We start from the raw sequence: 26,272 nt of genomic DNA, 5'->3' as shown, positions 1-26,272 counted from the left end.
GGATATGAACAGACATTTCTCAAAAGAAGATATTCATACAGCCAACAGACACATGAAAAAATGCTCATCGTCACTGGCCATCAGAGAAATGCAAATCAAAACCACAATGAGATACCATCTCACACCAGTTAGAATGGCAATTATTAAAAAGTCAGGAAACAATAGGTGCTGGAGAGGATGTGGAGAAATAGGAACACTTTTACACTGTTGGTGGGACTGTAAACTAGTTCAACCATTATGGAAAACAGTATGGCGATTCCTCAAGGATCTAGAACTAGATGTACCATATGACCCAGCCATCCCATTACTGGGTATATACCCAAAGGATTATAAATCATGCTGCTATAAAGACACATGCACACGTATGTTTTTTGCGGCACTATTCACAATAGCAAAGACTTGGAATCAACCCAAATGTCCATCAGTGACAGACTGGATTAAGAAAATGTGGCACATATACACCATGGAATACTATGCAGCCATAAAAAATGATGAGTTTGTGTCCTTTGTAGGGACATGGATGCAGCTGGAAACCATCATTCTTAGCAAACTATCACAAGAACAGAAAACCAAACACCGCATGGTCTCACTCATAGGTGGGAACTGAACAATGAGATCACTTGGACTCGGGAAGGGGAACATCACACACCGGGGCCTATCATGGGGAGGTGGGAGGGGAGAGAGATTGCATTGGGAGTTATACCTGATGTAAATGACGAGTTGATGGGTGCTGACAAGTTGATGGGTGCAGTACACCAACATGGCACAAGCATACATATGTAACAAACCTGCACGTTATGCACATGTACCCTAGAACTTAAAGTATAATAATAATAAAAAATAAATTAAAAAAAAATATGTTGACTAACCTATATGGTAATTTAATAGCTTAAATTTTTAATATAATTTCTGCTGATGGTTGCAGTTGAAGGAATTTGCAAATTGATTCACAAATATAAAATTTCTGCACAGTGGGAAAAAAAAAAAAAAAAAAAAACTAGCCGGGCGAGGTGGCAGGCGCCTGTAGTCCCTGCTGCTCAGGAGGCTGAGCCAGGAGAATGGTGTGAACCCGGGAGGCGGAGCTTGCAGTGAGCTGAGATCTGGTCACTGCACTCCAGCCTGGGTGACAGAGCGAGACTCCGTCTCAAAAAAAAAAAAAAAAAAAAAAAGAAAAAAATTCAATCTCATTCTAATTCAAAGATAATACATCTCTCCTTTGCTCAAGTTAAACTTCTTCTAGAGGAAGAGGTAGCAACTGGGAGGTAGTGGCAGGATACAGGGTGTGCTCTTGTATTCTCCCTTTCTTTCTCTTAAATACCTTCTTCAAATCATGGGGTCTCACACTAACACATGGCTCTATTCTATGTGGACCAGTGGGGAAGGGAGGTTCCAGTAACCTAGCTGGCTGTAGTCAGCTGCCTTGGAGATGCTATTGGAGGAAAGGGAGAGGCCTGAGTCTCATTTTGGTTCCACTAAAAACTACAGCTTCTGCTTTTTGGAGTGGTCTTTGTGTAGATGACATATGTGGTTTTTAGAGTAAGGGTCAGCTCCAACTTGACCCTGTCTCCATGCAGAAAAGCAACCATATCTCCCTTCGGTTGCCCCCATGGTGCACTCCTCCAAATCACTCTGCAGGTTGGGCATCCTGTTACTTAGTTAAGTGGTTTGACACATTCCCTGCTGTCCTCTCTATGTCCCATCAAACATACTCGAGGGAACTCCATGTCTCTTCCATGCCCAGTAAAGGCAGAGGAGATCGGTCCAGGGGAGGTTGCCTCCGCCTTTGTCTGCCCTGATACGCGATAGACAATACCTTTTCTTCATCCTGCTAGCTCAGACTACTCCCTGAGGGTTTTCACCTTCCGACATTTCTGGATGGGAAATAGGCTGTTTATATACAAGTTCCCCCACCCCCCAACTTCATGAGATCAATATTAATATCCTCCTTGTCTCCCAAAGTGGAGGAAAGAGCCCAACATTCTCTTCTAGGCTCCCAGAGAATTCTCACCACACCCTCTTGAATCCAGGTTCTACTATAAAGACATAGGCACATGTATGTTTATTGTGGCATTATTCATAATAGAAAAGACTTAGAACCAACCCAAATGTCCATCAATAATAGACTGGATAAAGAAAATGTGGCACATATACACCATGAAATACTATGCAGCCATAAAAAAGATGAGTTCATGTCCCTTGCAGGGACATGGATGAAGCTGAAAACCATCATTCTCAGCAAACTATCACAAGAACAGGAAACCAAATGCCGTATGTTCTCATTCATAAGTGGGAGTTGAACAATGAGAACACATGGACATAGGGAGGGGAACATCACACACTGGGGCCTGTGAGGGGGTGGGTGGTTAGGGGAGAGATGACACTAGGAGAAATACCTAATGTAGGTGATGGGTTGATGGGCGCAGCAAGCCACCACGAGACGTGTATACCTATATAACAAAACTGCATGTACTGCACATGTCACCCAGAACTTAACGTATAATAAATAAATAAATAAATAAATATCCCTCAGATCAGTTTCACATCTTTGGAACAGGGAAGTAGAATGAAAGTCTTTAGCCCTGAACCTGGCTTTCCTTGAACTTGGCCTTCCAGAATTTAGTAATTTTTTTTTTTTTCAGTAGTGGTATCGATATCACCATCTTACACTCTTTACAATCTGTAGGGATGGATATATTTGTCTTTAGGTCATGTCATCACAATGTTTCATACAACTTTGTACCAACTCATTTGCACTCCCCGATATCACAAAGAAATCATTCTTGGTTACTCAAGAAAATAAATTTGGGAAATCACTGTTTCCAGTAACACAATGGGGAAAAGGCAAACATTTATTTTTATTTGCAAATGCAGTTTCTGCCAATAGTTAGTGCTCACAAAACCTTTTAAGCTACAGTAACTTTTGGTAAACTCAATGAACTTTAAAAAATACCTGATGGTAAGAAAATTACAGAAAAATTTCCATTACACTGTTGAAAATGTTTGGAATCCAAAATCCACTATTTTCTGCAATAGTTTTTAATGTTTGTTCTGGTTTAAAAAAGATTTTCTTTTTCTTTTCTTTCTACTTCTACATAGTCCTGGTTAAATTAATACAATCTGTCTCATGAACATTTAAGACTGCAATTTTCTGGATTTAGATTGTTTTTATTCTCACATATTTATATTAATGCTTTAACATTTTACATAAAACATTGATTTGCTGTGTTTTATGAAGCAAAATCATAGATCCTATTTATGGAGGCATTTCCAGTTTGAAGGAAAACTGAAAATCTAATCAGTAGAAGGTCATTTTATGCCTTTTTTTCCTTTTTAGCAGTAATAAATAATTAGCAACCTAGTAATTACAAAAATTCTTAATTATGCTTAGAGCAACGAGAGCGCTATCACAAATTTAAATTCATATTTGTTACAGTATATGAAATAGTTAAGAAAAGCCTCTGTTTTTCCAGTTTGGTAACAAATGGCTTTTGTCTGATGCATAATTAATAGAAACTAATGATGACTATGTAGCTCTTCCAGAGTTTTAAAGGCAAATCTATATTGGCCTACAATTAACATGCAAATTCATCCAACAAGCAACACAAAATGTATTGTAGTAGTCATTCATTTTATCAACATTCAAGAAGATCTAGACAGCAGCACGACTCTCCTATGTCGGAAACACATTATAACATGGGCACAACCGAAGTCAGATCATACCTGGTAAAATACCCTCTTGCTAATTCGTCCTCCAGAGTCAGTTCAGACTTCCAGCACGATACATGAACAATAGCGATTAATACTGTGGTACAAAGGTAAATACAGACAAGAGTTTGGTGTGCTAGCATACAGAGTTTTAAAAATGGTGACGAACGAAACCAAACATCTTGCCCTGTTCTCTCCTCTCCCTTTGTGAGCCTGGAATTCTCACGGTCTCACTGAAACATTCTATTTTGGGAACTGAGTCCAATGATCCTAGCACTGAAATTGCTCCCTGGGAGGGAAATTTGGCCACAAGGGAACATTGTACCCATTTGAAAAAGGGCACTGAGGGAAACATTGTGGTGTGCAAAAAGTGGTTGGCTACTAGAGGCGTTGATGGAAAACGTGATTTTTAAAAACATTTAGGTTTATCCCAAGGAGTGGTATACTGTGGTTCAAATTTTATTTCATTATTTTTGGTTGGATTAATGAAACGTGCACACTATCACCATCACTCTTAATTCTTCTTCCATCAAATAAGACACTTGTTAGGATAAGAAAGATATTTTACTAAAGCTGACGGTGATTGAGAGTCATTCAGTATTCAAAGTTCCTAAAGAATCATTGGTTCTCTTAAAGGGATAAAAAAGTAGGAAAGGCTTTGTTCAAACTCCTGCTAGTAAACAAGTATTACTTCAACTGATACAATGGCTACATGACATCAAAGTACTATAAATTATCAAAACTATCGTACAGAAAAATTACAAATTCGTTGCAAAATACATTATACTGCTACCATTAAGAAAAAAGTGCTTTTTGTTTTCCTTTCTTTCTTTTTTTTGTTTTTGTTTTTTGCCAGAAAAGTATTCTTTCAATATAGAAAATCCTACATGTTACCCTGCATGTGGCTAGGATATATCATAACGGAGTTTGTACTGAGTCCTTCTGATTTGCTGGATGAAGGGCTGAAAAATATATTAACGACTTATTAAAGCCGTGCTCCAAATGACCACGCCAGCTGTCAGTGGAGAGATGCCTATTTAAGACACAAGAAGATGCCCTGGTCTGTCGAACCCTGCCGGTCATCACACTGTCCCACCAATTGGCTGGTCTAGAATGCACAGGCCTTTTGCATGTTCTGTTGTTTCCTTTTGTTCTCCTGAATTATTCTCATGTCCTCATCTAGCTTTGCCACCTACACGAAGCCTCTGCTCAGTGAAGCCTGTATTGTCTCATGAGGGGGACGATGCAAGACGGTGGACCTGCTAGTTTTAAGAATGGATGTCCAAGGAGTTCCTGGGCTGTTGCTCTCTGAGAGGGCTCCCTCACCAACATCAGGTCTAGGAATCCCCGGAGCACTGAAGAAACCTGTGGAAACACACAGATACCGATCTGAGGACTAACACAGACACCAACCCAGTCCCCAAAATGTTTTCCCCATTCATCCTATCAACAACTTCAAATTCCAGAAAGTTACCTTAAGGAGAAAGATGTTATGAAAGCGAAAGCAGGTCTTGCCTTTAAAATTCCACTTTTTCCTTACCTTTTTCAAGTTTGAAATAATAGGTGTAAATGACAGATCAACTAAGAATGAAAACTTATTTACTAAATACAATAACAGTGGCAATCACAGCGATAAGAGCAGCCATTACAAAATGTTTAGTATGTGCAGGTGCTGGTCGCACATGCTTGATGAAGCATAGTGAAAACAGGGAGCCGTTTTATTTTTCTAACAACTGCAACCACACAGGCTCTGTGGAATCCCTTTCTTTAAGAGAAGCTCGGCCGGGCGCGGTGGCTCAAGCCTGTAATCCCAGCACTTTGGGAGGCTGAGACGGGCGGATCACGAGGTCAGGAGATCGAGACCATCCTGGCTAACACAGTGAAACCCCGTCTCTACTAAAAAAAAATACAAAAAACTGGCCGGGCGAGGTGACGGGCGCCTGTAGTCCCAGCTACTTGGGAGGCTGAGCCAGGAGAATGGTGTAAATCCGGGAGGCAGAGCTTGCAGTGAGCTGAGATCCCGCCACTGCACTCCAGCCTGGGTGACAGAGCGAGACTCTGTCTCAGAAAGAAAAAAAAAAAAAAAAAAAAAGGGAAACAAGCTCTTGTAAGGATATCTAATACATCTCATTATTTTTCTTTAAAGGTCTTGTAATTTACTTTTTAAAGGTATATCTTACACTATGTATATATTTAGAGATGAGGGCTCACTATGTTGCCCAGGCTCAAACTCCTGTGCTCAAGTGATCCTCCCACCTCAGCCTCCTGAGTAGCTAGGAGTACAAGCACGTGTCAGCATGCTCAAGTTCCCCTGCACAAATACTAAGCGTATGGCTCAATGGATTTTTTACATACATTTGCCCCTATTTACTTTCCACTCCTATCAAGATATAGTCATTATTTTAATTTCTAATAGCATAACTTAGTTTTGCTTACTTACCAAAATGGAGTCATATATTTGATTTCTTCTCCGTCTGGCTTCTTTCGCTCAGCATTTTATCTGTGAGATTCATCCCCGATGTGTGGCAAAAGTTATATCTTTTACATTGCTGTGTAGTATTCATTGTCCAATTATACCACACATTATTTATCCATTTGGGAAACAACCTTGGGCTGGTTTCCAGTTTTTTGAAACTATTAGGATTAAAGTTATTCTTGTACATGGTTTTGAAGAACATTGGCACTCATCTCATTGGGGATGAGACTATTTTCATATGATATATTTTTAGTCAATTTTTTTTTTTTTTTTTTTTTTTTTTTTGAGGTGTAGTCTCACTCTGTCGCCCAGGCTGGAGTGCAGTGGCGCAATCTTGGCTCACTGCAAGTTCCACCTCCCGGGTTCACACCATTCTCCTGCCTCAGCCTCCTGAGTAGCTGGGACTACAGGCACCCGCCACCATGCCTGGCTAATTTTTTGTATTTTTAGTAGAGACGAGGTTTCACCGAATGAGCCAGATGGTCTCGATCTCCTGACCTCATGATCCGCCCACCTCGGCCTCCCAAAGTGCTGGGACTACAGGCGTGAGCCACCACGCCCAGCTGCTTTTCATTATTTAAACTTAGTCCAATCCAGTAAAAATTTCAATCTCTTTTTGTTGTTGTTGTTTATGTTTTTGTAGGTCCACATAACCTATATGAGTGATTCCACTGGGGCTCTTCCCTAAGATTTAGGGGTGAGGAAGGAGGAGATATTACCATTGCAAACAATTCTCCTCCAAAAGGCAGCCACACACTCTCTTTTACTGTCATAAAATAGATAGGGGGAGAGGTGTGTATGGGGCCAGTGTTTATAGTAGTAGTCCTACAGAAATGATCCTCTGAGTGGAAATCTCGCAGCTCCTACAGTGGTGATTCTTGGATGAAGCATCATTATTTTCTGAGCTCATCCTAACTGGCAATCCTTGGAAAACAGGAAAGACTCCACTCAGTCTCTTACAAGCATTATATTAACCATGACCTTCATTGCCCTGTACAATCTAGCTCCTGCCCATCTCTCCAACAAGGCCTACCTTTTTCCCCTTGCTCACTTTGCTCTGCAATATAGGCCTTCTTTCTTGGCTTAAGGCCTTTCCACTTGATGCTCCCCCTGCCTGGGACCTTTTTCTCCAAGATCTTTACATGGCTTGTACCTTCTTCCTATTCAAGTCCCAGCTCTGTTGATCCCTCCCTAGAAATGGCTTCCTTCACTCTTCAGCTTAAATCAGTGATATGGTTTGGCTCTGTGTCCCCACCCAAATCTCATCTCAAATTGTAATCCTCACATGTCAAGGTAGGGACTTGGTAGAAGGTAATTGGGTCATGGGGGCAGTTTCCCCCATGCTATTCTCAAGATAGTGAGGGAATTCTCATGAGAGCTGATAGTTTTATAAGTGTCTGGCATTTCCCCTGTGCTCTCTCTCTCCTGCCACCATGTAAGACATGCCTTGCTTTCCCTTTGCCTTCTGCCATGATTGTAAGTATCCTGAGGCCTCTCCAGCCATGTGGAACTGCAAGTCAATTAAACCTCTTTTATTCGTAAATTACTCAGTCTTGGGTATTTCTTTATAGTAGTGTAAAAACAGACTCACACAACCAGCTTTCAATCCCTTCTCCTGCACACTCCATCACATCACAGTATGTTTTTCTTTCATAGTATGTACCACACTCTGAAATTATTTTATTTGTTTGTTTGTGGTTTATTATCTGTTTCCACAACTAGAATGCAGAGTCTAGACCCCAGAGTCAGAAAATCTGGGGTCATGCATGGTGACGTCCCAAGCTATTAGATGTCCCCAGCATGTAATAGTTGCTGAATGAATGAGTATGGCATAGAGCACCTGATTTACTCTTCTAACCAAACCTTTGGGATAGAGGACAATTGTAACCCATTTTATAGATGAAGAACTCTGGGGTAGGAAAGGCTGAGTCACTTGCCCAGTAAAAGAATAGAAGAACAGAGATTCAAACCTAAGTGACTAGTTCCAAAGCCCATGCCCATAAACCAGGATCTCCCTGCTGGATGTGGTAAGTCAGTCTTAAAAACCAGAGAGAGACGGAAAAATCCAAAAACCATTCTGCACTTCAGCAATAGCTGCTGCTTCTCACCTTGTGTAGGTCCTTCACTCTTGGAGGTAAACTGTCCCGGATCCTCCGCATTGCCTGGAGGGGAGGCTCGTTGAAGTAGGGGGGCTCACCATCGATCATTTCTATCACCATGATCCCAAGGGACCAGATGTCCACCTGTTGGGCACATCCCACTGGTTATCTCGGGCAGGGAGAGCATTCTGAAAAGTCAAGTGCGTCCACAGAACCCAAGACGTTCATACTCATTCACAACTGAATATGGTATTTGTAACCTCTCAACATTTACAATACAGATTTATAGGCTAAACTGCTGGGTAACTGAGTTTTTGCTAACAACCTTTGCCTTTTATGGACAACTTCAGTGAGGGTTCCACCCTTCAGATATAAATGAATATCTTAACATTCTAAAGTTTAGCACTCTAATTTTTACTCTGTAAACTTTAGTAGTTAACTGTCTATTAGGGCAGATGAGAAAATCTTCCAGTTTAATGCTATGAGAATGGAGAAGAAGGTTGTATTTAAACCATAAACAAACAAGAAAGTTTTGACATATTTGTAACAAACTGCAAAGGGCTACCTTGCAGGAAGCAGAATATATTCTGATTCTTTTATTAATTAGATTTAAAAATAGTTCTTTTCTCCCCTACTTGGGGATTTCCTCCCTCTACCTTTTATTATCATTTCAAAACAGCATGCACAAAACCTCGCTTTACAAAAGCATTTTCAGGGATTGGAGAAAAGAAAAGGAAGAGATGACAAGCAATTAGTAAAGAATGGGAAGTCAGGACAATGAGGAGCCATCACTGTGCTATAAACTCCCAGTTCCACTCACTTCCCCGTTAGGGCCTCTTTATACCTCTTATCTGATGAATGTATTGCTATTATTACCGCTTGCAGTGACCTTCACTGAGAATTTATCTCTCAGGACCACAGTGAGAAAAACAAGTTGAGGACTCATCCAAGGTCAAGTAAACAAGAGAAAGAGAAAGATTCTGTCGTAACTTATGCTGATGTCCTTAGTTCATTGCCATGTCTTCTCATGCGTCTCTTCTCCCAGAATCACCATCCACACTACAAAGTGTGGAAACCCTATGGCTAGCCGAAGCATACCCTTTGGCTTCCACCTGTATGTAGCCTTATGTGCCTCTGAGCTTCCACCCATGCTATTACCTCCCAAAAGGGCCCTTCCTCTACTCCCTCTGACCCTGCATTTTTACACTTCCAGGCCCTACCCCTTAAAAGATTATGAGTGATTATTTTCATTCCAGTGGGAACAGAAATTGTGCCATGTTTTTGACTATGAGTCACATATTATTTTTTCCTATAAGAAAACACTGTGTAGGTCCTTCACTGTGAGATGTAAACTGTGTTGAAAACAGTTGCTCATTTAAATATCACCTCTGTTTTGTGGTACTTTCTTTGATCCTCTTTCCTTCCTCTGAATCCTCATGCCTGCTCATCTGCATGTCTCCAGTCACTTTGCAAGTTGCATTGCCTTGCTTTGTGTGTGCCTGCTACTGAGAGTGGGATCAGAGTTGGAGTGACTTCCCCACAGTGTCCACTGTAGGACTGCAATAAAGAGCCCTTGGATAAATACTGCAGTGATCTACCCCAGGGGTGGCCAGGCTCCCTCCTGCCATAGCCTACATCTGCGCCTCCTCTAGTGAGTGGGGATCCAATGTGGAGTCAAAAGTCATTGCCCCCATCTCCTATGGTCACCAACTATCTCAGAACCCTGTGCCTGTCCCAGTCCTGCCACTCCTGACTATGACTGTCACCCCCTTACCTCTGTCCCATAAGGTAGCCTAGAAATCACCTCAGGGGCCATCCAGTAGGGAGTGCCAACCAATGATTTCCTCTTCGGCACCTCTTTGGAAACTTGAGCGCAGAAACCAAAATCAGATAACTTGATCTGAAAAGGAAAGGAATGCAACAAACTAGCAATTTTAAAACAATGTCTGCTAGACATGAGAATACAAACAGAGAGAGTTTCAAATTTCAAACAAAACAGTCTCATCAACAGGCCTTGGTCATATAAGGGGAGGGACTGTCAGACCCTTTTATTGGAAAGGCATGGTCCATTTTAATGGAGAAACTTCTCCTGGGCCCACCAGGATCAACTTCCAAATGTCTAAACTCCTGCTGCTTACATTCCTTCTATAAAATGATGAAACAAAAACAAAAAACTTTACAAATTAAATACACCAGAAACAACAAATTTGTTACATCCCAAGCCCACAAGTTTAACGTAATATAACAGATGATGCTTTCATATACGTAAATTGCTATTCTCAATGTGAATTTTGAACAAACTGATAAAATTGAGGTTCCTTTGAGTTGAGCACATTCAGATTTCTACGTACCATGAGGCAAATCAAGGAACCATCTCTTTTCTATATCTGAAATATTGCAAGGTCTTTGTTTACTCAGGATGTGGAAATGTCACTTTTAGTATTGGATCCCCTTCCCTTTTTGGTTTGACCCTTTGTCCATGACAGTTGAAGCTACCAAGGTGAACATCAATGGAAGTGGAAACATAGGCATAGAAACTGGGTGTCAGCACTTGGTTGTAAGGGGTTTAAGGTGGTCATCCGAAGGGCTCAGTGTACATACATGTTATTTACCTTAGATATCATCAAGGAGAAAAAAAGACTTGGAAATTTCTTTCCTAGAGCTCATGTACTCTTAAGAACATACTGCACAGTTAGGCACCCTGCTGGTTTATGAATTCTAGATGACCAGGATTCAGTTTATTTCTGGAAGCCTTAATTTCTAGTCATGATGACCTGGTCTGAACTTCAAAGAGCCTTATGAAAGAGATATCAAAGAGCCACTTAGAGTTGTTGGTGATAATAGAACACAAAAGAAAACAATGGTTCAGAATGACCATTTGAAGTTAAAAAAATTTTTTAAATCAATAGTACAGTCTCCAAGGTATGAATTCTCTCTTAATTCTCTTCACACCTCCCCGAACTTCCTCTTTCAACCTTTTTTTTCCCTGGCTCTACCTCTGTCATCCACCTCTTAAATATTGGGGTTCCCTAGGGTTCTGGTTTCCTCTCTCACATCTTCTCTTCTTAGATTCTCTTACTGGATACTCTTTTTCTTTCTATGCTTAGTTCAGACCTCTCTCCTGCATTCAAAACCTGTATTTTCAACTAGCGTATATTTCTATATGGATGACCACAAGTACTTCCAAACTCAGCATCCCTCTCTCTGCTCCAAAACCTGACCCCTTTTCCATCAATCCTGTTCTAGTGAATGACACCAACATCCACGAACATCTATCCACGAAAATCATCCTTGACTCTTCTCTATCTCGTTCCAAATCTTCCTGGTTAGAGTTTAAAAAAAACTGTCTCTGTAGCTTCAGGACCCACAATAGTGCTTTGCCCATGATAGGTTTTCAAAATCAAAATTGTTGCATGAATTGATGAGCCTTAATCATAAGAAGTGAAAGAGGCCTCTGCAAATGAAGAACAAGTGCATTAATATATTATAAAGATCAGAATTCAGCAGGGAGGTCTGAACCAAAGACAAGATTCCCCCTGCCACACATGTTATTATGGTAATTTCCAAACATACAGCAAAGCTGAAAGAATTACAGAGTGAACATCCCTATATGCATGAGTAGATTCTATAATTATTAATGTTTTTCTGTGTGGGCTTTATCATATACCTATCTCTCTATCCATCCATCTAATCATCTAATTTTTGATGCATTTCAAACTGAATTGCTGACAGCAGTACACCTCACTCCTAACTGAGCATTAACTGGAGTTCAATGTGTGTGTGTTTTTTTTTAACAGTTTAAAAATTTACATAGAGTGAAATGTACACACTTTAGGTTTATCATGCGATGAGTTTTGACCTCTCAGTACTACCAAGATCTGGGCAACACCATTGCTAGGGCACTGATGTGAGGGTCCTTGGGATATGAGTGGTAGTCAAACCCTTGAAGGGCCATAGCATGAGAAAACAAGACAGTCAAATACGAAATACTGGGCACCCGGGGTGATTGAAATTGAAGCATTACTGGAGACTGAAGAGAAAGATATCAAGAAATCAGAAACAATGGAGAATAAATTGGGAAAGCCAAGGTGGGGATAGCAGCAGCTAGGACACAACAGGGGGATGAAACCAGGTAAGAACTGAGAGTCACTGTTGTGCTCGGCAATGAGGGCATCCCTAGTAGCCTCTAGTTTCAGGTTGAGTCAGGGTGGAATCCAGAGAGTAGTCATGTAGATCTCAGTCGGACTGCTTTTCAAGAAATGAGATGTATTTTACAGATAGAAGACATCCAGCAGTTACAAATGTGGTGAATATGACAATGATGACAATGATAATTATCAGTATTCTCTAGAGTGGATTGAATGTCTCCCAGAATTCACATCCATCCAAACCACAGAATGTGATCTTATTTGGAAAAGAGTCTTTGCAGGTCTAATTAGTGAAGGTGAAGTCATACTGGATTGGGGACAGGTCCTAAATCCCATGACTGATATAGAAATAGGAGAGGACACACAGACACATAGATAAGACCATGTGAAGGTAAAGCAGAGACTGGAGGGATGAGTTTACAAGCCAAGCAACACTGAGGATTGCCACAACCACCAGAAACCAGGAGAAAGGTATATAAAGCTTCTTCCTCAGAGCCTCCAGAGGAATCAACACTGCCTGCATCTTGATTTTGGACCTCTGGACTCTTGAACCTTGAGAATACATTTCATGCAGAGAGAAGAAAATGCCACTCAATTGGTAGCAATTTGTTACAGCAGTCCTGGGAAACGAATACACTCACTGAGCTCTTACTACCTGCCAGGTAACACTATAAACACTTTACACATATTACCTCATTTGACTGCTCCCAAGAAACTAACAAGGTAGGAAATATTATTATCTCCATTTTCCAGAGAAGTACGCCAAAACACAGAAGTGCTTAGGCCACTTTGCCAAGGATACAGAGCTAGTAATGGAAAGAGCCAGGATTCAGGAATTTAATCACCACTCTGTACTGAAGAGCAAAGTTACAGGCTGAAAGAAGGGAGTTACTGGAGTGGTAGATGTTGAAGAAAGAGGAGAGAGTGAGGGTAACTAATGATAGGGTTTTTTAAAGCATCCCTGTAGGAGTGATGGGACAGGATCCAGGGTCTTGCTATTTAAAGCATCATCTTCATCAATAGCAGCAGCTGCAATGTCACCTGGGAGCTTGTTAGATTTGCAGAACCTCAGGCCCCATCACAAACCTGCTGAAGTCACAGTTTCCACTTTAACAAGATCCCCAGGCCATTGGTGTACACATTATAGTTTGAGTCATAGGAGATCACAGTTCAGCCAAGAAACAGAAGAGGAAGGAGGTCACACGGACAGGTGGGGATGAAGGGGCATTTGTTTGCACAGAGTCTAATCTCTTTAGCATTCTGACAAAAGCCTTAACATTTTCACCACACCGTCTTCCTACTGCTGAGCTAAACACACTACAGTCCACCTGAACAGCTTTGAAAGTCCTCTAATCTGGTGCCTTTTCACATAGCCAACCTCATTCCTCATGGCTTGCTGCACACACTAAAACCATTCTTAGGGACCAGGGCTGTTCCTAGAATGTAGGATTTCCAGTGCTAAAACTCAGAAAGTTCTGTGCAAATCAGAAAGAGGTGGTCACCTTACGGTCCATTCCCAACTCTGAGTTTTCGTTGATGATTTTTTTCTTGCATATTCAACTCTTAGGCATACATCAAGGGCTTTATCAAATCTAATATTCTCCAGAACTCTTCTCAGGAGCCCGTGTTGATCTCTCTCCTTTCCAAATTCAGAGAATTTGGCAAGCACTCAATCCTGAACTGTTTTCTGGTGCTGATTTTCCGCCTCTAGCTAGAGATGACATTCCTTGGGGACAACAACTCTGCTTTCTGATTGCAGAGCCTTACTGTGTTCCTTAAGAGCTGGGCAAACAAACAGTAGAAACTCAGAAAACACATGCTACTAGATTTATTTTATATTGACACACGTACATAATAGTACACCGGGTGACAGAAGACACACTGAAGCTCTTTCTGAAAACGTCTGAAGCATACTGAAGATAGCTCTTGCTAGAATCAAAGTTGGAACACAGATTAAATGAAAGTAACATTTTGGAAATTATTAATGTGATTTTTTTTCATTTCCTTCTTCATGATATTCTCACTAATTGTCTTAAGGCCAGTGATTTGGACCAATGGTGGTATGATTTGAATTGGAAGGGATTAGATTATTCCCAAAGAAATGCTGGAGAAAACTGGTTTAGTAGAGAGGTGATATTCACAATTTCTTATTAAGAATCAATCCCAGAGGACTCAGATCATATAATTCCACATGTGTATGAAAAAGAGGGTATCGTAGTCGTTATACCTGGTCCATAATCCTTGGTGCCCTATTACAAGAGGAGTCAATAATGCATAGAAGTAAAAATCCTACAGTCCAACCCTTATAGTCTGCGATAATTTACAGAAGGGGAGAAAGAGGAGTGATGTTGACTATGTGAGGTCCTGACCTCCTTATGATATACCACTTTTCTTTACTCCAAGCAGATGGTGGTGGGCTTTGGAAATATCTGTGTTGCATACATTCCCATACAAATAAGGGAGAGGAGAAGCCCCACAAGCATGGGTTCAGAGGTCATATTCAAAATATTCAATAACCAGATTAATGTAGGCCAATTGGAACCTAGATAGAAAGTCAAGCAAAGTCCTAGTGTTACCCTGGGAAGGATTACCATTTTTAATGAGGTGAGGAGGGTCTTGGGAAGTGGCTGGAGTGATGGGGGATAGTCTAAGGACTTAAAGCAGTGACTGTCAACCAATTAGCATGAACATCTTGCAATATTTTAAAAATGGGTGTAGACATGCTAGTAAAACTGACCGAACACCAGCCTTGGCCACACCCAGTGTGAAAGGAAAATTAAAAACTCAGGACCCCAGTTCACTCTGCCAAGAAGAAAAATTAAACTAAAAGCTGAGTCCTGCGAGAAGCTGCCTTCTGTTTTGTTTCTATGTAGACAGCTACAGGTCATATGTAAATATCTTCACAGGTGGTGACTCTATGTTCACATTATATTCTGTAAAGTGCCGATTTGCTGAGCATGAGATCAATACATAATCGACAGTTCTCCCACCTGCTCCTTTTCTCTTGCAACAAGTGGATGACCATACCCTCCCTCTTTCCCCTCCAGCCCACGTTTCCCCTTTCCCTCAAATTCATCTTTGGAGAAAGGCACAGACCACAGACAGTTTCTATGAATCCATGTTTTTGTTTTTTTTTTCTTCTGGATATGTCCTTAACCTTGGCAAAATAAACTTCCAAACTGATCGACACATGTCTCAGATATTGTTTCATTTTATACCAGCACGTAAAATGTACTCCATGGAGACATGGTACAATAGTGTGGGTGGACATGAGCTTGCGGCAATGCTACTGGCTTCCATGGCCTGTGTGGGATGTGCAGGGGTTCAGAGGTTCCTCTAAATTTCAGTGAGGGAATGGGAAGGGTCTGGCACAAGCCTGTGGTTGGGACAAGGAGGCAGCCTGTAGGGCACCTTTCAACCCATGAGTGAAGAGGTTGCAACTGTGAAGTAGAGCAGAGGCGTGCCCCTGGACAGCCCAGCCACCGATAGGACCAGTCAATCCTGCTACCTGGTCACCAGTCCAGGTAGCAGGAGAGTCCAATGACAGCAAGGCAGGGAGGGGAAAGGACAAGAAGATGCTTCTTATCTCCTTCGCCCTGAGGTTCCATGAGCCATGCTTGTCTCTCCTTCACCCGCGTTCCATCTTGGGAATAAGTGGTGGTGGAGAGGAGAGGAGGGAGTAGGTGGTGGTTAAATCTGAAAGACTGAGTTTATAAAGGTATCATTAATACTTCTCAATAATGTAGTTGAACTTTGATAGACAATGTTCAAATTATTCAAGCCAACTAAATTTAACGCATTGAATTAAAATAGATGTTTTTGAAAAGAATCTAGCCAGTAGGACTCTGTGAAGAAGTCTGGGTTAGTTTTAGGAAATATAGAAACTATAATTGTGGGGTGTGTGTGTGTGTGTGTATGTGTGTGTATTTCCAAAACTAGGGTGTGAGTAAATTTGCAACCCCAATACACAGAGAGTAGAGGAGGAACAAATGTTCCAATCAATTTTGTTTGCCTATAAATTTAAGAAACCTGCATGGTTAAGGAGGTGAATGTATCAGCATTTTGCTATTGGCAGTTTTAAATTTCAACATCTCTAGTGTGGGTTTCTCTTTGCTGACTTGAAAAATATCCAAACCCCTCAAAATCTGGCATCCTAATAACCATCTCCCTGACAAAATGTGAGATGAGCAATTGAAACTCGACACTTGAAAGTGAGGCCTGTTCTTCTGCTGTAGGAGTATAAGTGCTTTTGCATGATTTTTTACTCATCCAAGTACATAAAAGGGACAATTTTCTAAAAGAACATAATTGCACACAACATTTGTCCAAATAAATCTGCAAGTAGATAATGAGAACTCAAGTAATGAGTATAATAAAGCACTGTGGGCAGATCTTAAAAGCAAATCACATAGATGCTAAGCTGAGCCTTACTTTGGGTAGAATTGTGCAACTGGGCTGCTTAGGAAACCACCTTCGTCTCACTAATGCAGTTAGGCTAAGGAACTACCGCTAGTATGTTGTCCGCCCCCTAAAATGAGAAAATGTAGCTTGTTACACAAGGAACTTTAGTTAAGAGCTCAGACAAAGCTGTTATTTAAATGTGAGATCCTATCCATCTCTCATGTGTCCTGGCCAGGAGTCAGGGTCCCCACAAAAGAATGGTGGAGGGTTGGGGGTAGTGAGGGTGGGCAAAAGAGAGTCTATCCACAGGGCAGCTACAGTTTAAAGACAGAATGTAAAAACCCTTGCTCCGTAAATTGCATGCACTCTAAAGAATTCTGTGCCTGCTCTAGGGTCTTGGCTAATGCAAAAGAGGGCTGCTTGTGTGCCTGGTTTCTGAGTGCTTCCTTATAAGGCAATGACACTCAATGTACAACGTGCGTAGCATCAGCCTCACCTGAGAGCCTGTTAGAATGCAGCTTCCTGGGTACCATGTAGCCTGAGTGAACCAGAATCTCTGGGGGTGGGGCCCAGGAATCTGTTTTTTGCCAAGGTTTCCAGCAGGTTCTGATGCTCAGTAAAGTTTGAGAACTTTATGGAAAAAGCAGATAACAGTGGCCAGAAAATGTCTTCAGGCATAAAGATGCAGATGGTGGTATTTGGAGGTGAAGCTAATGATCGCTGAAATAGGAAGTTCCAGGAAGATCTGGGCGGGGCACCAACGTCATTTGCTATGGTACAACTCACGGTTCTTATACCACTTCCCTTATCACCATGTGTGAATCCAGGCACAGTGTTGCCAGACCCTTTGATTTTTCAAAGAAGGCAGGAATCTGAAATTTTATATGACATCTTCCAAGTTTTGATTTGTGGCAATCAATTTACAGTAAAAAGAAAAAGAGATCATAAAGATCACTTGTGTGTCTCTCTTTTCCATAAACTTATTGGACTTAGTAGGTCATGGGTTTGAATTCCGGCCAATGAATTTGTCAAAAGTCAGTCACTCACTGCTTACTGGCCCCTAAGTAATTCATTTATCAAATGTTGGCCCTAGGCCAAGGAAAGGTCATGATGATTCTACACAACACTTAATTACAAGAGCAGAAGAAATGCCTTCTGACTTAGCATCTACCTTGTACCTGGTATACTTCTGAAGGTTTTACACAAATTACATTATTAATTCCTAAGCCACTCTATGAAATATATTTATTTTCCTCTTTCAAATCCCAAACACCACATTCTCCCTTCTTAACACAAATTAGTGACTCGTTAGATATTATTTATGTCATAGATAATAATTGAATGATTTACTTTTACTTGATAAAAGATAATTTGTCTAGTCTTTTGAGAGGACAGAAAGTATTCATTCTTTTAAAACCAAGCAATTCTCAGTCATTTTTCCTAACTTTTAAAATTTTTAAAAAATTTTTAATTTTTTTTGGAGACAGGGTTCACTTTGTCACTCAGGCTGGAATGCAGTAGAATGATCTTGGCTCACTGCAGCCTCAAACTCTAGGGCCCAAGCAATCCTCCTGCCTCAGCCTCCAAAGTAGCTAGGACTACAGATAAGTGCCACCACATCCAGCTAATTTTTTAGTTTTCTTGTAGAGATGAGATGGTACTTCAATATATTTCCCAGGTTGGTCTTGAACTCCTGGCTCAAGCAATCCTCTTGTCTTAGCCTCCCAAAGTGCTGGGATTACAGATGTGAGCCACCATGCCCAGCCAACTTTTTAAATTTTTAAATAATGATAAATCCACAGGAAGTGGCAATGTGCACCCATCTCTCCCTAGCATTAGCATCTTACATGGCTACAGTAAAATATCAACACCAATAAATTGATTAGGTACAATTTATAGAACTTATTCAAATTTCATCAGTTACAAATGAATTCATTGTGTGTGTAGTGTATATAAGTATACTCGGAAATTTTATCACGTGTTGCCAACTAGTCAACTAACCAGGAGGAGGCTAGTTACCTGAAGAGTTACTATGGTGGGAAACTAGAACTTGATCTTGCTGAGAAAGTCTGGGAGACTGTGTAGAACAGTGCAACAATCATTGTGGTTTTTGCTATTAAAAGTAATGACAATTGCTTCTGCACCAACCTACTATAACCACCACCAAAATCAATATACCCAACTTTACCATCAGCACAGGACTCCCTGGTGCTATTCTTTATAGACACATTCCCACAACCCTGAATCCCTGCCAAACACTCATCTGCTGTGTATTTCTAGAACTATGTTATTTCATGAATACACACACACACACACACACACACACACACATATATATATATATATATATGGAATCTTATAGTGTGTTTCCTTTTGAGATTGGTGTTTTCTCACTCAGTGTAATTTCCCTGAGGTTCATCCAAGTTCTAGTGTGTATCAATTATTTGTTTTTATTGTTGAATGGTATTCCATGATATATTAATACTGTTTGTTTAACCATTTGCCCTTTGAAGGACACTTAGGTAGTTTCCACTTTGGAGCTATTATGAAGAAAACTGTTATAAACATTTGTGTACATGTTTCTGTGGGAAAATAAGTTTCCATTTCTCTAGATAAATGCCTCAGAGTGCAAGTGCTGGTCGTATGGTAAGTCCATTTTTAATTTTGAAAAAGAAATGCCAAAGTATTTTCCTGAGTGGCTATGCCATTTTAAATTCCTATGAGCAGTGTATGAATGAGTGTTGTTATCACTATTTTTCATTTTGTCATTCTTATATGTGTACAGTGATAGCTCATTGTAGTTTTAATTTGCATTTCTCAAAGGCTAATGATGTTGAACATCTCCAAACAGGAAGAGAACCTAATAAATCTTGTGTGGCAGACAGTATTTTCCAAAAATGCCAACAATAATTTTGCCCATCCCATGAGCTCTTCTTACAATATGACTTAATTTTTCTCACACTGAGGAGGATTCTATACTCCTCCTCGCTGAATCTGGAAGGGCTTGTGACCATGGTGAAAGTGATGTCATATGATTCTGAGGCTAGGTTATAAAAATGCCATGCACTTCCACCTCGTTTTCTTGGGACACACTCTTGGAACCCAGCTGCCATGCCATGAGGAAGCTCAAGCCACATGGGGAGGCCACATTGTAAGTGTTCTGGTAACAGCTCCCACTGGCCTGCTTGGACTGACTACCTGACATGTGAGTGAGGATAACTTCCAGATGACTCTGGCCCCAGGCATTATCTAACCACAAGTCAGAGCAGCACTGTTTTCCTGAGCTTAGCCAACTCTTGATCTGTAAGAAACAATGCTAAAGTGACTGTTGACTTAAGACTCTAAATGTTGAGATGCTTCGTTATAATAGCGATAGATAATTGAAAAGGTCTTCTCTACTATATAATGTTGTACACTAATAGACTAGTATAAAAACGTACTCTCAGCCTTTTCTTGGAGTAGCCATACTCCATTTCTGCTCTCTTTTAAAAGAAAAGTTTCCTTTTCCTACAGACACTGGAGAAACCACTGGACCCAATATGATGCACTGTTCTGAACATGAATGGGTAAACTCTGGACAAAATGGCCAAGAGGCACAAGATCCACTCAACATGCTGTTGCTTCCTTTGTCTGGAATACTCCTGTTTCTGGCAGCCACAGGGTCCAGTCCCCCATGTGTCTGCTGTAATGCCACCACATCAGAGGGATCTTCTGATCAGCCTCCATAATAGAGCCCCACCCCTCTCATCACTCCCCATTCTCCTTACTGTGCCTAAATTAATCCTAGGACACTTAGTACTTATCAACCCTTGTTTTGTGGGGATTTTGTTTGTTTATTTATCTATTTGTTTATTATCACATTCCCAGCCCACAAATAAGCTTACTAGAGGAAGTGATTTTGCTTTGTTCATCCCTAAGATTTAGAACTGTCTGTTAGACATAGTAGACATTCAGCAAATATTCAGTAAATGAATGAGGGAACAAACCAATAAGGACTAAAAGCACCTACAATGTGTCTATTTATATGAGCTCTTTGCTGGAGGTATTCGAGACAAAGGTGCAGGAGGTGTTCGAGACAAAGGTGCAGGAGGTGTTCGAGAAAAAGGTTCTGCTCTTGAGAATGACAACTGAATGATTTAAGAATCTTGTACATTGACGGGAGGCGTGATCTTTAAGTAAGTTGATTAAACAATGACTTCTTATCTTACTCTCATTTTGATACTGGATTTTGATACTGGGTATGTTCTTACAGCAAGGAAGCCTGTAACATAAATTTCTAGAAACAAAGAAAGAAAGTCTGGCTTGAAATTGCTCTGGTAGACCATTTTAATGCTTTGAAAATTGCATTCTGACACCGTGGAGCCTTGCATAGGAGCTTTCCTGAGTCTGGACAGGGAGGATTCTTGATCTTTTCTCATAGCTGCCCCACTCATATGGGAGACTGAGAAAAAATGCATACACAGTCTTCTCCCTGTATCCACATCCCTGTGCAATGTGACTTTGCATCTTCTCCTATCAAGAGGGAGAGTCTATATCCCCACCCCTTGAGTCTAGTCTTGGATATTCAGTAAATATAATATAAGCAGAAGATTTAAAAGGGCCTACACATCAGGGTTTGCCTCTTTTGGTGCCCTTGGGAACTTTGCCACAGGTACCATGTGAATAACTCCAGGTGACTCTGGGAGATGAGTGATACTTGGCCCTGTTACCTCCACTGTCCCTGCTGAGAGCCAGCTGACTGCCAAGCAAATGAGTAAGGCCATCAGCATAGGCTGATCACAATGTAAGAGAGAGCTCAGCTGATGTCACATGATGCAGAGATGAGCTGGTGCAGAGACGAGTCGTCCCAGTAGAGTCAGCCCAAACGGTGGCTTACGGATTTGTGAGCAAATAAATGGTGATTGTTTTAAGTCACTTTGAGTGGATGTAGCAAAACCTGACTGATACATGCTACTGTACCCCTCTTTCTTAAGAGAAGCAATGCAATGGTTAGAGCAATGCGAAAAGCAAGTCTTAAAACTCCCCATTAAATACAATCCCAAGTTTGTAAATTGTATATACAGGTATATGGAAATATGGGAAAAATAGGTAATGGGATTAGGAGTGATCGTTGTTTTATCCTCTATACTTTTTTGAGTTTACTAAATTTTCTACAATAATATTTACAATCTTTTTAAAACAACAAGAAAGAAAAGCCAAAGTGCTTGGTTAGTTTCTTCTGGCTGCCCTCTGATCATTCCTGGGCAATTTCTGATATGACATAAACATTTTCCATATGGCAGGGGTTGCTGGGTGTAAAAGAGAGGAACATCAAAGGAATGGTTGGCTTCATTCACGCCAAGGCCACTGCCTCCAGTGGGAGTTTCACGGGACTCAAAAGAGACTAATGGTATAGAGCTGTGCTTTGAAACTCTTCCATTTAACTAAGCCTTCCTTGGAATGTAAACTGGTTATTTCCTTGGCTGTTATATTCCATGCTTTCTGCCCTGGGGTGGCTGATGAGTTTCAGCAGAATCCCTTGCGCAGGTTGCGGTGATGTGAAATACAGAAATCTGGGCCTTGAGGTATGCCAGTGTGATAAACATCCACTGTTTATCCTTCTGGATCCATTTTCCTCCGTCCTCTAAGTCTTAGGAAACTAACCTATATTGACTGCATTTTGACTCCTAGCCGATTTCAGTCAATAGGGAGCATCAGTAGGAAACTAGAAGGAAGAAGACTGAGGTTGGAGGATTTATTCTCTCAGCTCTCATCCTGCAGGTTCATCTTGGTTTGGCTTCTACCAAAGATCAGGGCTCCCGTCAGGAAGCCCCGAAATCTACAGCAATCTCCATTTCCAGATTCTAGTAGTCGGGACCTCACCTCATCGCTTCAGGCATGGGGTAGTAGGAGTAATGTTCCATTCTAAAGTACTGAACTAATTCTCATACACTATTCCTTATGATTTTTCTTTTTTTCTTTTTTTTTTTTTGAGACGGAGTCTCGCTCTGTCGCCCAAGCTGGAGTGCAGTGGCGCGATCCTGGCTCACTGAAAGCTCCGCCTCCTGGGTTCACGCCATTCTCCTGCCTCAGCCTCCCGAGTAGCTGGGACTACAGGCGCCCGCCACCGCGCCCGGCTCATTTTTTGTATTTTTAGTAGAGACGGGGTTTCACCGTGGTCTTGATCTCCTGACCTTGTGATCCGCCCGCCTCGGCCTCCCAAAGTGCTGGGATTACAGGCGTGAGCCACCGCGCCCGGCCTCCTTATGATTTTTCTATATCTGCCTACGTTTTTGTAAACTGTCCTTTATTACACCATCCTCAAATTACCCTAGTGGAGTTGATCATCTGTTACCTGCAGGGGCTCTGGAAGGTACTGTGGACACATGTATTCATGTGAATAGACTGGATGCACCCCTAGAAGAGTCAGCTCTTCTCCTCCAACAAAAACGGATGTGGCAGAAAGGAAAAGAAATAGCCATAGTTTCCATTGCTTCCTATACTCATTGTTAAGGAGGCAAATTATCCATCAAAGTCAGGCAATTCTGACTAACAAGGTAACACAGAGGAAGGGATGGTAATTTCTTTTTTGCAAGCTTTCTGGGAAGAAAAGTAGGTGACTTGTGACTCAGAAAAATTAGAGTTATAAAAAAGTGTTTCTAAAAAATTACGCCCATGACAGATAGAGTGACAAGAAACTATGAAGGGGCCAAACATGAACATCTTACCCGGCCATCACTTGTCAGGAGAATGGAGTCACTTTTTATGTCCCTGTGAATCACTCCTTGGTTATGAAGGTAGGAGAGAGCTCTCAGAACTGACAGACAGACAGTAGCTATCTGTTCTTCATTCATTCTGGAAAGGAAATAACATTTAAGGAACAAGACAGGTTTAAGAACATCTTTGAAATGCTCAAGAGAGGCAGCTCCCTTGTGCTTTAATGAAACAGTGCACGTGCTCCAGCCCATATCTGAAAAATCTGCAGACAAGGGAAGGAAGTCTTTGGAATCTGACTCCCAGAACAAAGGCACTTGCCACCGAGAATATGACAGGGACCAAATATAAGTGAAAGGAAATAAATCACTATTTGTCACCTTTTTGGTCATTCATGCAAATGCACTTCCAGGAACTCTATTTATTTATTTATTTATTTGTTTATTCTTTGAGATGGAGTCTCGCTCTGTCACCCAGGCTGGAGTGCAGTCTTTCTTTTTGACTTTCTTTTTTTTTTTTTTTTTTTGAGATGGTGTCTTGCTCTGTCGCCCAGGCTAGAGTGCAGTGGCACGATCTCAGCTCACTGCAACCTCTGCCTCCCGGGTCCAAGAGATTCTCCTGCCTCAGTCTCCCAAGTAGCTGGGATTACAGGTGCCCACCATCATGCCCGGCTAATTTTTGTATTTTTAGTAGATGGGGTTTTGTATTTTTAGAGATGTGGTTTCATCATGTTGGCCAGCCTGGTCTTGAACTACTCCTGACCTCAGGTGATCCGCCTGCCTCAGCCTCCCAAAGTGCTAGGATTACAGACAGGAGCCACTGTGCCAGGCCCCATGAACTCTTAACAGATAATTCCATAGGCATGAAAAAGCCTCCAGGTCCCACAGAGACAACACATTGAATAGGTGGATGAAGATTTCAGGCGTGGCTGTTAAATGATCATAAGCAAATCCTTTAACTTCTGTGGGCCTCATTTTCTTCATCTTAGAAATGGGGAGAGCTACAGTTTTCAAGGCTGAGCTCAGGCAAAGTGGTCTTTGCATCTCTAATCCTCCCTCTGGGACCTACCCTACTTCCTATTCACCCTCTCTCTTCTTCCCCCAAGGAGCTAGAGGTTTTTGTCGCTTCAGGTCCCTCCTCTCAAAAGGAAATTGGACCTAGGAAGTTACTAATAACTAAGTGTGAATGGATAGTATTTTAATAAATGGACCATGGGAATGAGAAAGGAAGTGAAGTATTGGTTATGGCCTTCTGTATCTCATGACTACACTCCTGTGGAGAAAGTTTTTCCTTCTCCACAGTTTTAGAGGGGGAGGGGGAGGTCAGGTAACTGCCTAAGGTTGCACAGCTAGGAGATAGCCAGGTCACGATTCAAACCCCACCTCTCTTTTAGTCCAGAATCCACGCTTTCCCACTTTCCCATTTGCCCACACTGCCCTCACCACTCGAATGAATGGATTTTCCTAATGGCTGAAATAGTTCAGCCACTGAGGAATCTAGGTGAGAATTATTTGGATGGCACAGGTTGTTCAGTGCCCTCAAAATGACTCATTTAGGCAGCTGCCTAACTCATCTATGTGCAAAACTTCCTCCCTATTCCATGTTAAATAATAAAAGTAAAAGAGGTCCTAAAGCAAACTATCATACAAACAGAGGAGGCTGCCAGGAGAGACAGAGGATATAAATGACCGGAGCCCAAATTTAAGGACAACTTTGTAAAACTCCAGTAACCGCAGGTAAATCTAAGGTCAGCAGAATAAGGAAATGAATGGCTTTGGATTTTCATTTCAGTCTAGTTGATGCTAGAAAATCCTGATGGGATTCAAAAGTAAGGTATAAAGACGTAGCCAATTAGGAGAATATCAAAGGTATAAAGTTGATGAGTATGAAGAAACACACCCTTCCCTTCAAGGAGGATTTGGCCAGGTGCAGTGGCTCATGCCTGCAATCCTAGCACTTGGGGAGGCTGAGGTGGGAGGATTGCCTGAGGTCAGGAGTTCAAGACCAGCCTGGCCGACATGACAAAACCCTGTCTCTACTAAATATACAAAAAATTAGCTGGGCATGGTGGCCCGTGCTTGTAATCCCAGCTACTTGGGAGGTTGAAACATGAGAATTGCTTGAACCTGGGAGGCGGAGGTTGCAGTGAGCCAAGAGTACACCACTGCATTCCAGCATGGGCAATAGAATGAGGCTCTGTTTCAAAAAAAAAAAAAAAAAAAAAAGAGGATTCCACAGCACCAGTCTCATATGAAGGCAGATGAGAAGAAATGTTCTTGCCTGAAACAGAGGAAACTGACAACTTCTGTGTTCTGTGGTATGTTGGTCATTATCCTGAGTGGTTTTCACATGACCACTTTCACATGTGGAAAAACACATTCCTCAGAGGTTTAGAGTAACTGCAGCAGGGACAAGCTCACATATACCTTCAAATTAATTCAGAACCAAGAACCACCATCTTTAATAAAATTATTTTCTCTTGAATTCCATGAAATTTGAGTTACCTGAAGCAGGTATAAAGATTGTTTACAGGTCGACTATACCAAAAATTACTTGAATCTAACCCCTAGTCACTAACAGAAATATCCCATTTGACTGGAACATGTGACAAATACTTCCTAATCCAATGCCTTTGAAATTAACACTGCCAACTGGAGAATGGCTGGTGTATTTCTACTTCTACTTCTTTTGTATAGAAAAAAAGCTTGGCATGGAATAAAAATGCTTCGGTTCTAGAGTAACTTCAAATT

The 26,272-nt window shown here is 41.3% G+C and overlaps 1 protein-coding gene across 1 annotated transcript in view; it reads right to left on the bottom strand.

Moving 5' to 3' along the window:
• Positions 1–1,586: 1,586 nt before the first annotated feature.
• The window catches only part of PAK5 (p21 (RAC1) activated kinase 5), a 316,275-nt gene continuing 291,589 nt past the window's right edge, over positions 1,587–26,272 (bottom strand). Inside the window, exons 7-10 of the mRNA XM_008018243.3 lie at positions 23,537–23,663; positions 10,055–10,180; positions 8,290–8,424; positions 1,587–5,070 (exon numbers count right to left, since the gene is read on the bottom strand). Of these exons, the coding sequence (XP_008016434.2) occupies positions 4,915–5,070; positions 8,290–8,424; positions 10,055–10,180; positions 23,537–23,663 (544 nt within the window). The 3' untranslated portion in view covers positions 1,587–4,914. The remainder of the gene's footprint in view (positions 5,071–8,289; positions 8,425–10,054; positions 10,181–23,536; positions 23,664–26,272) is intronic.

The sequence above is a fragment of the Chlorocebus sabaeus genome, chromosome 2, assembly GCF_047675955.1.
Source record: "Chlorocebus sabaeus isolate Y175 chromosome 2, mChlSab1.0.hap1, whole genome shotgun sequence".
NCBI lineage: Eukaryota > Metazoa > Chordata > Mammalia > Primates > Cercopithecidae > Chlorocebus > Chlorocebus sabaeus.
Note: the sequence above shows the minus strand (reverse complement) of the source record. Positions and strands in the feature narration are given on the sequence as shown.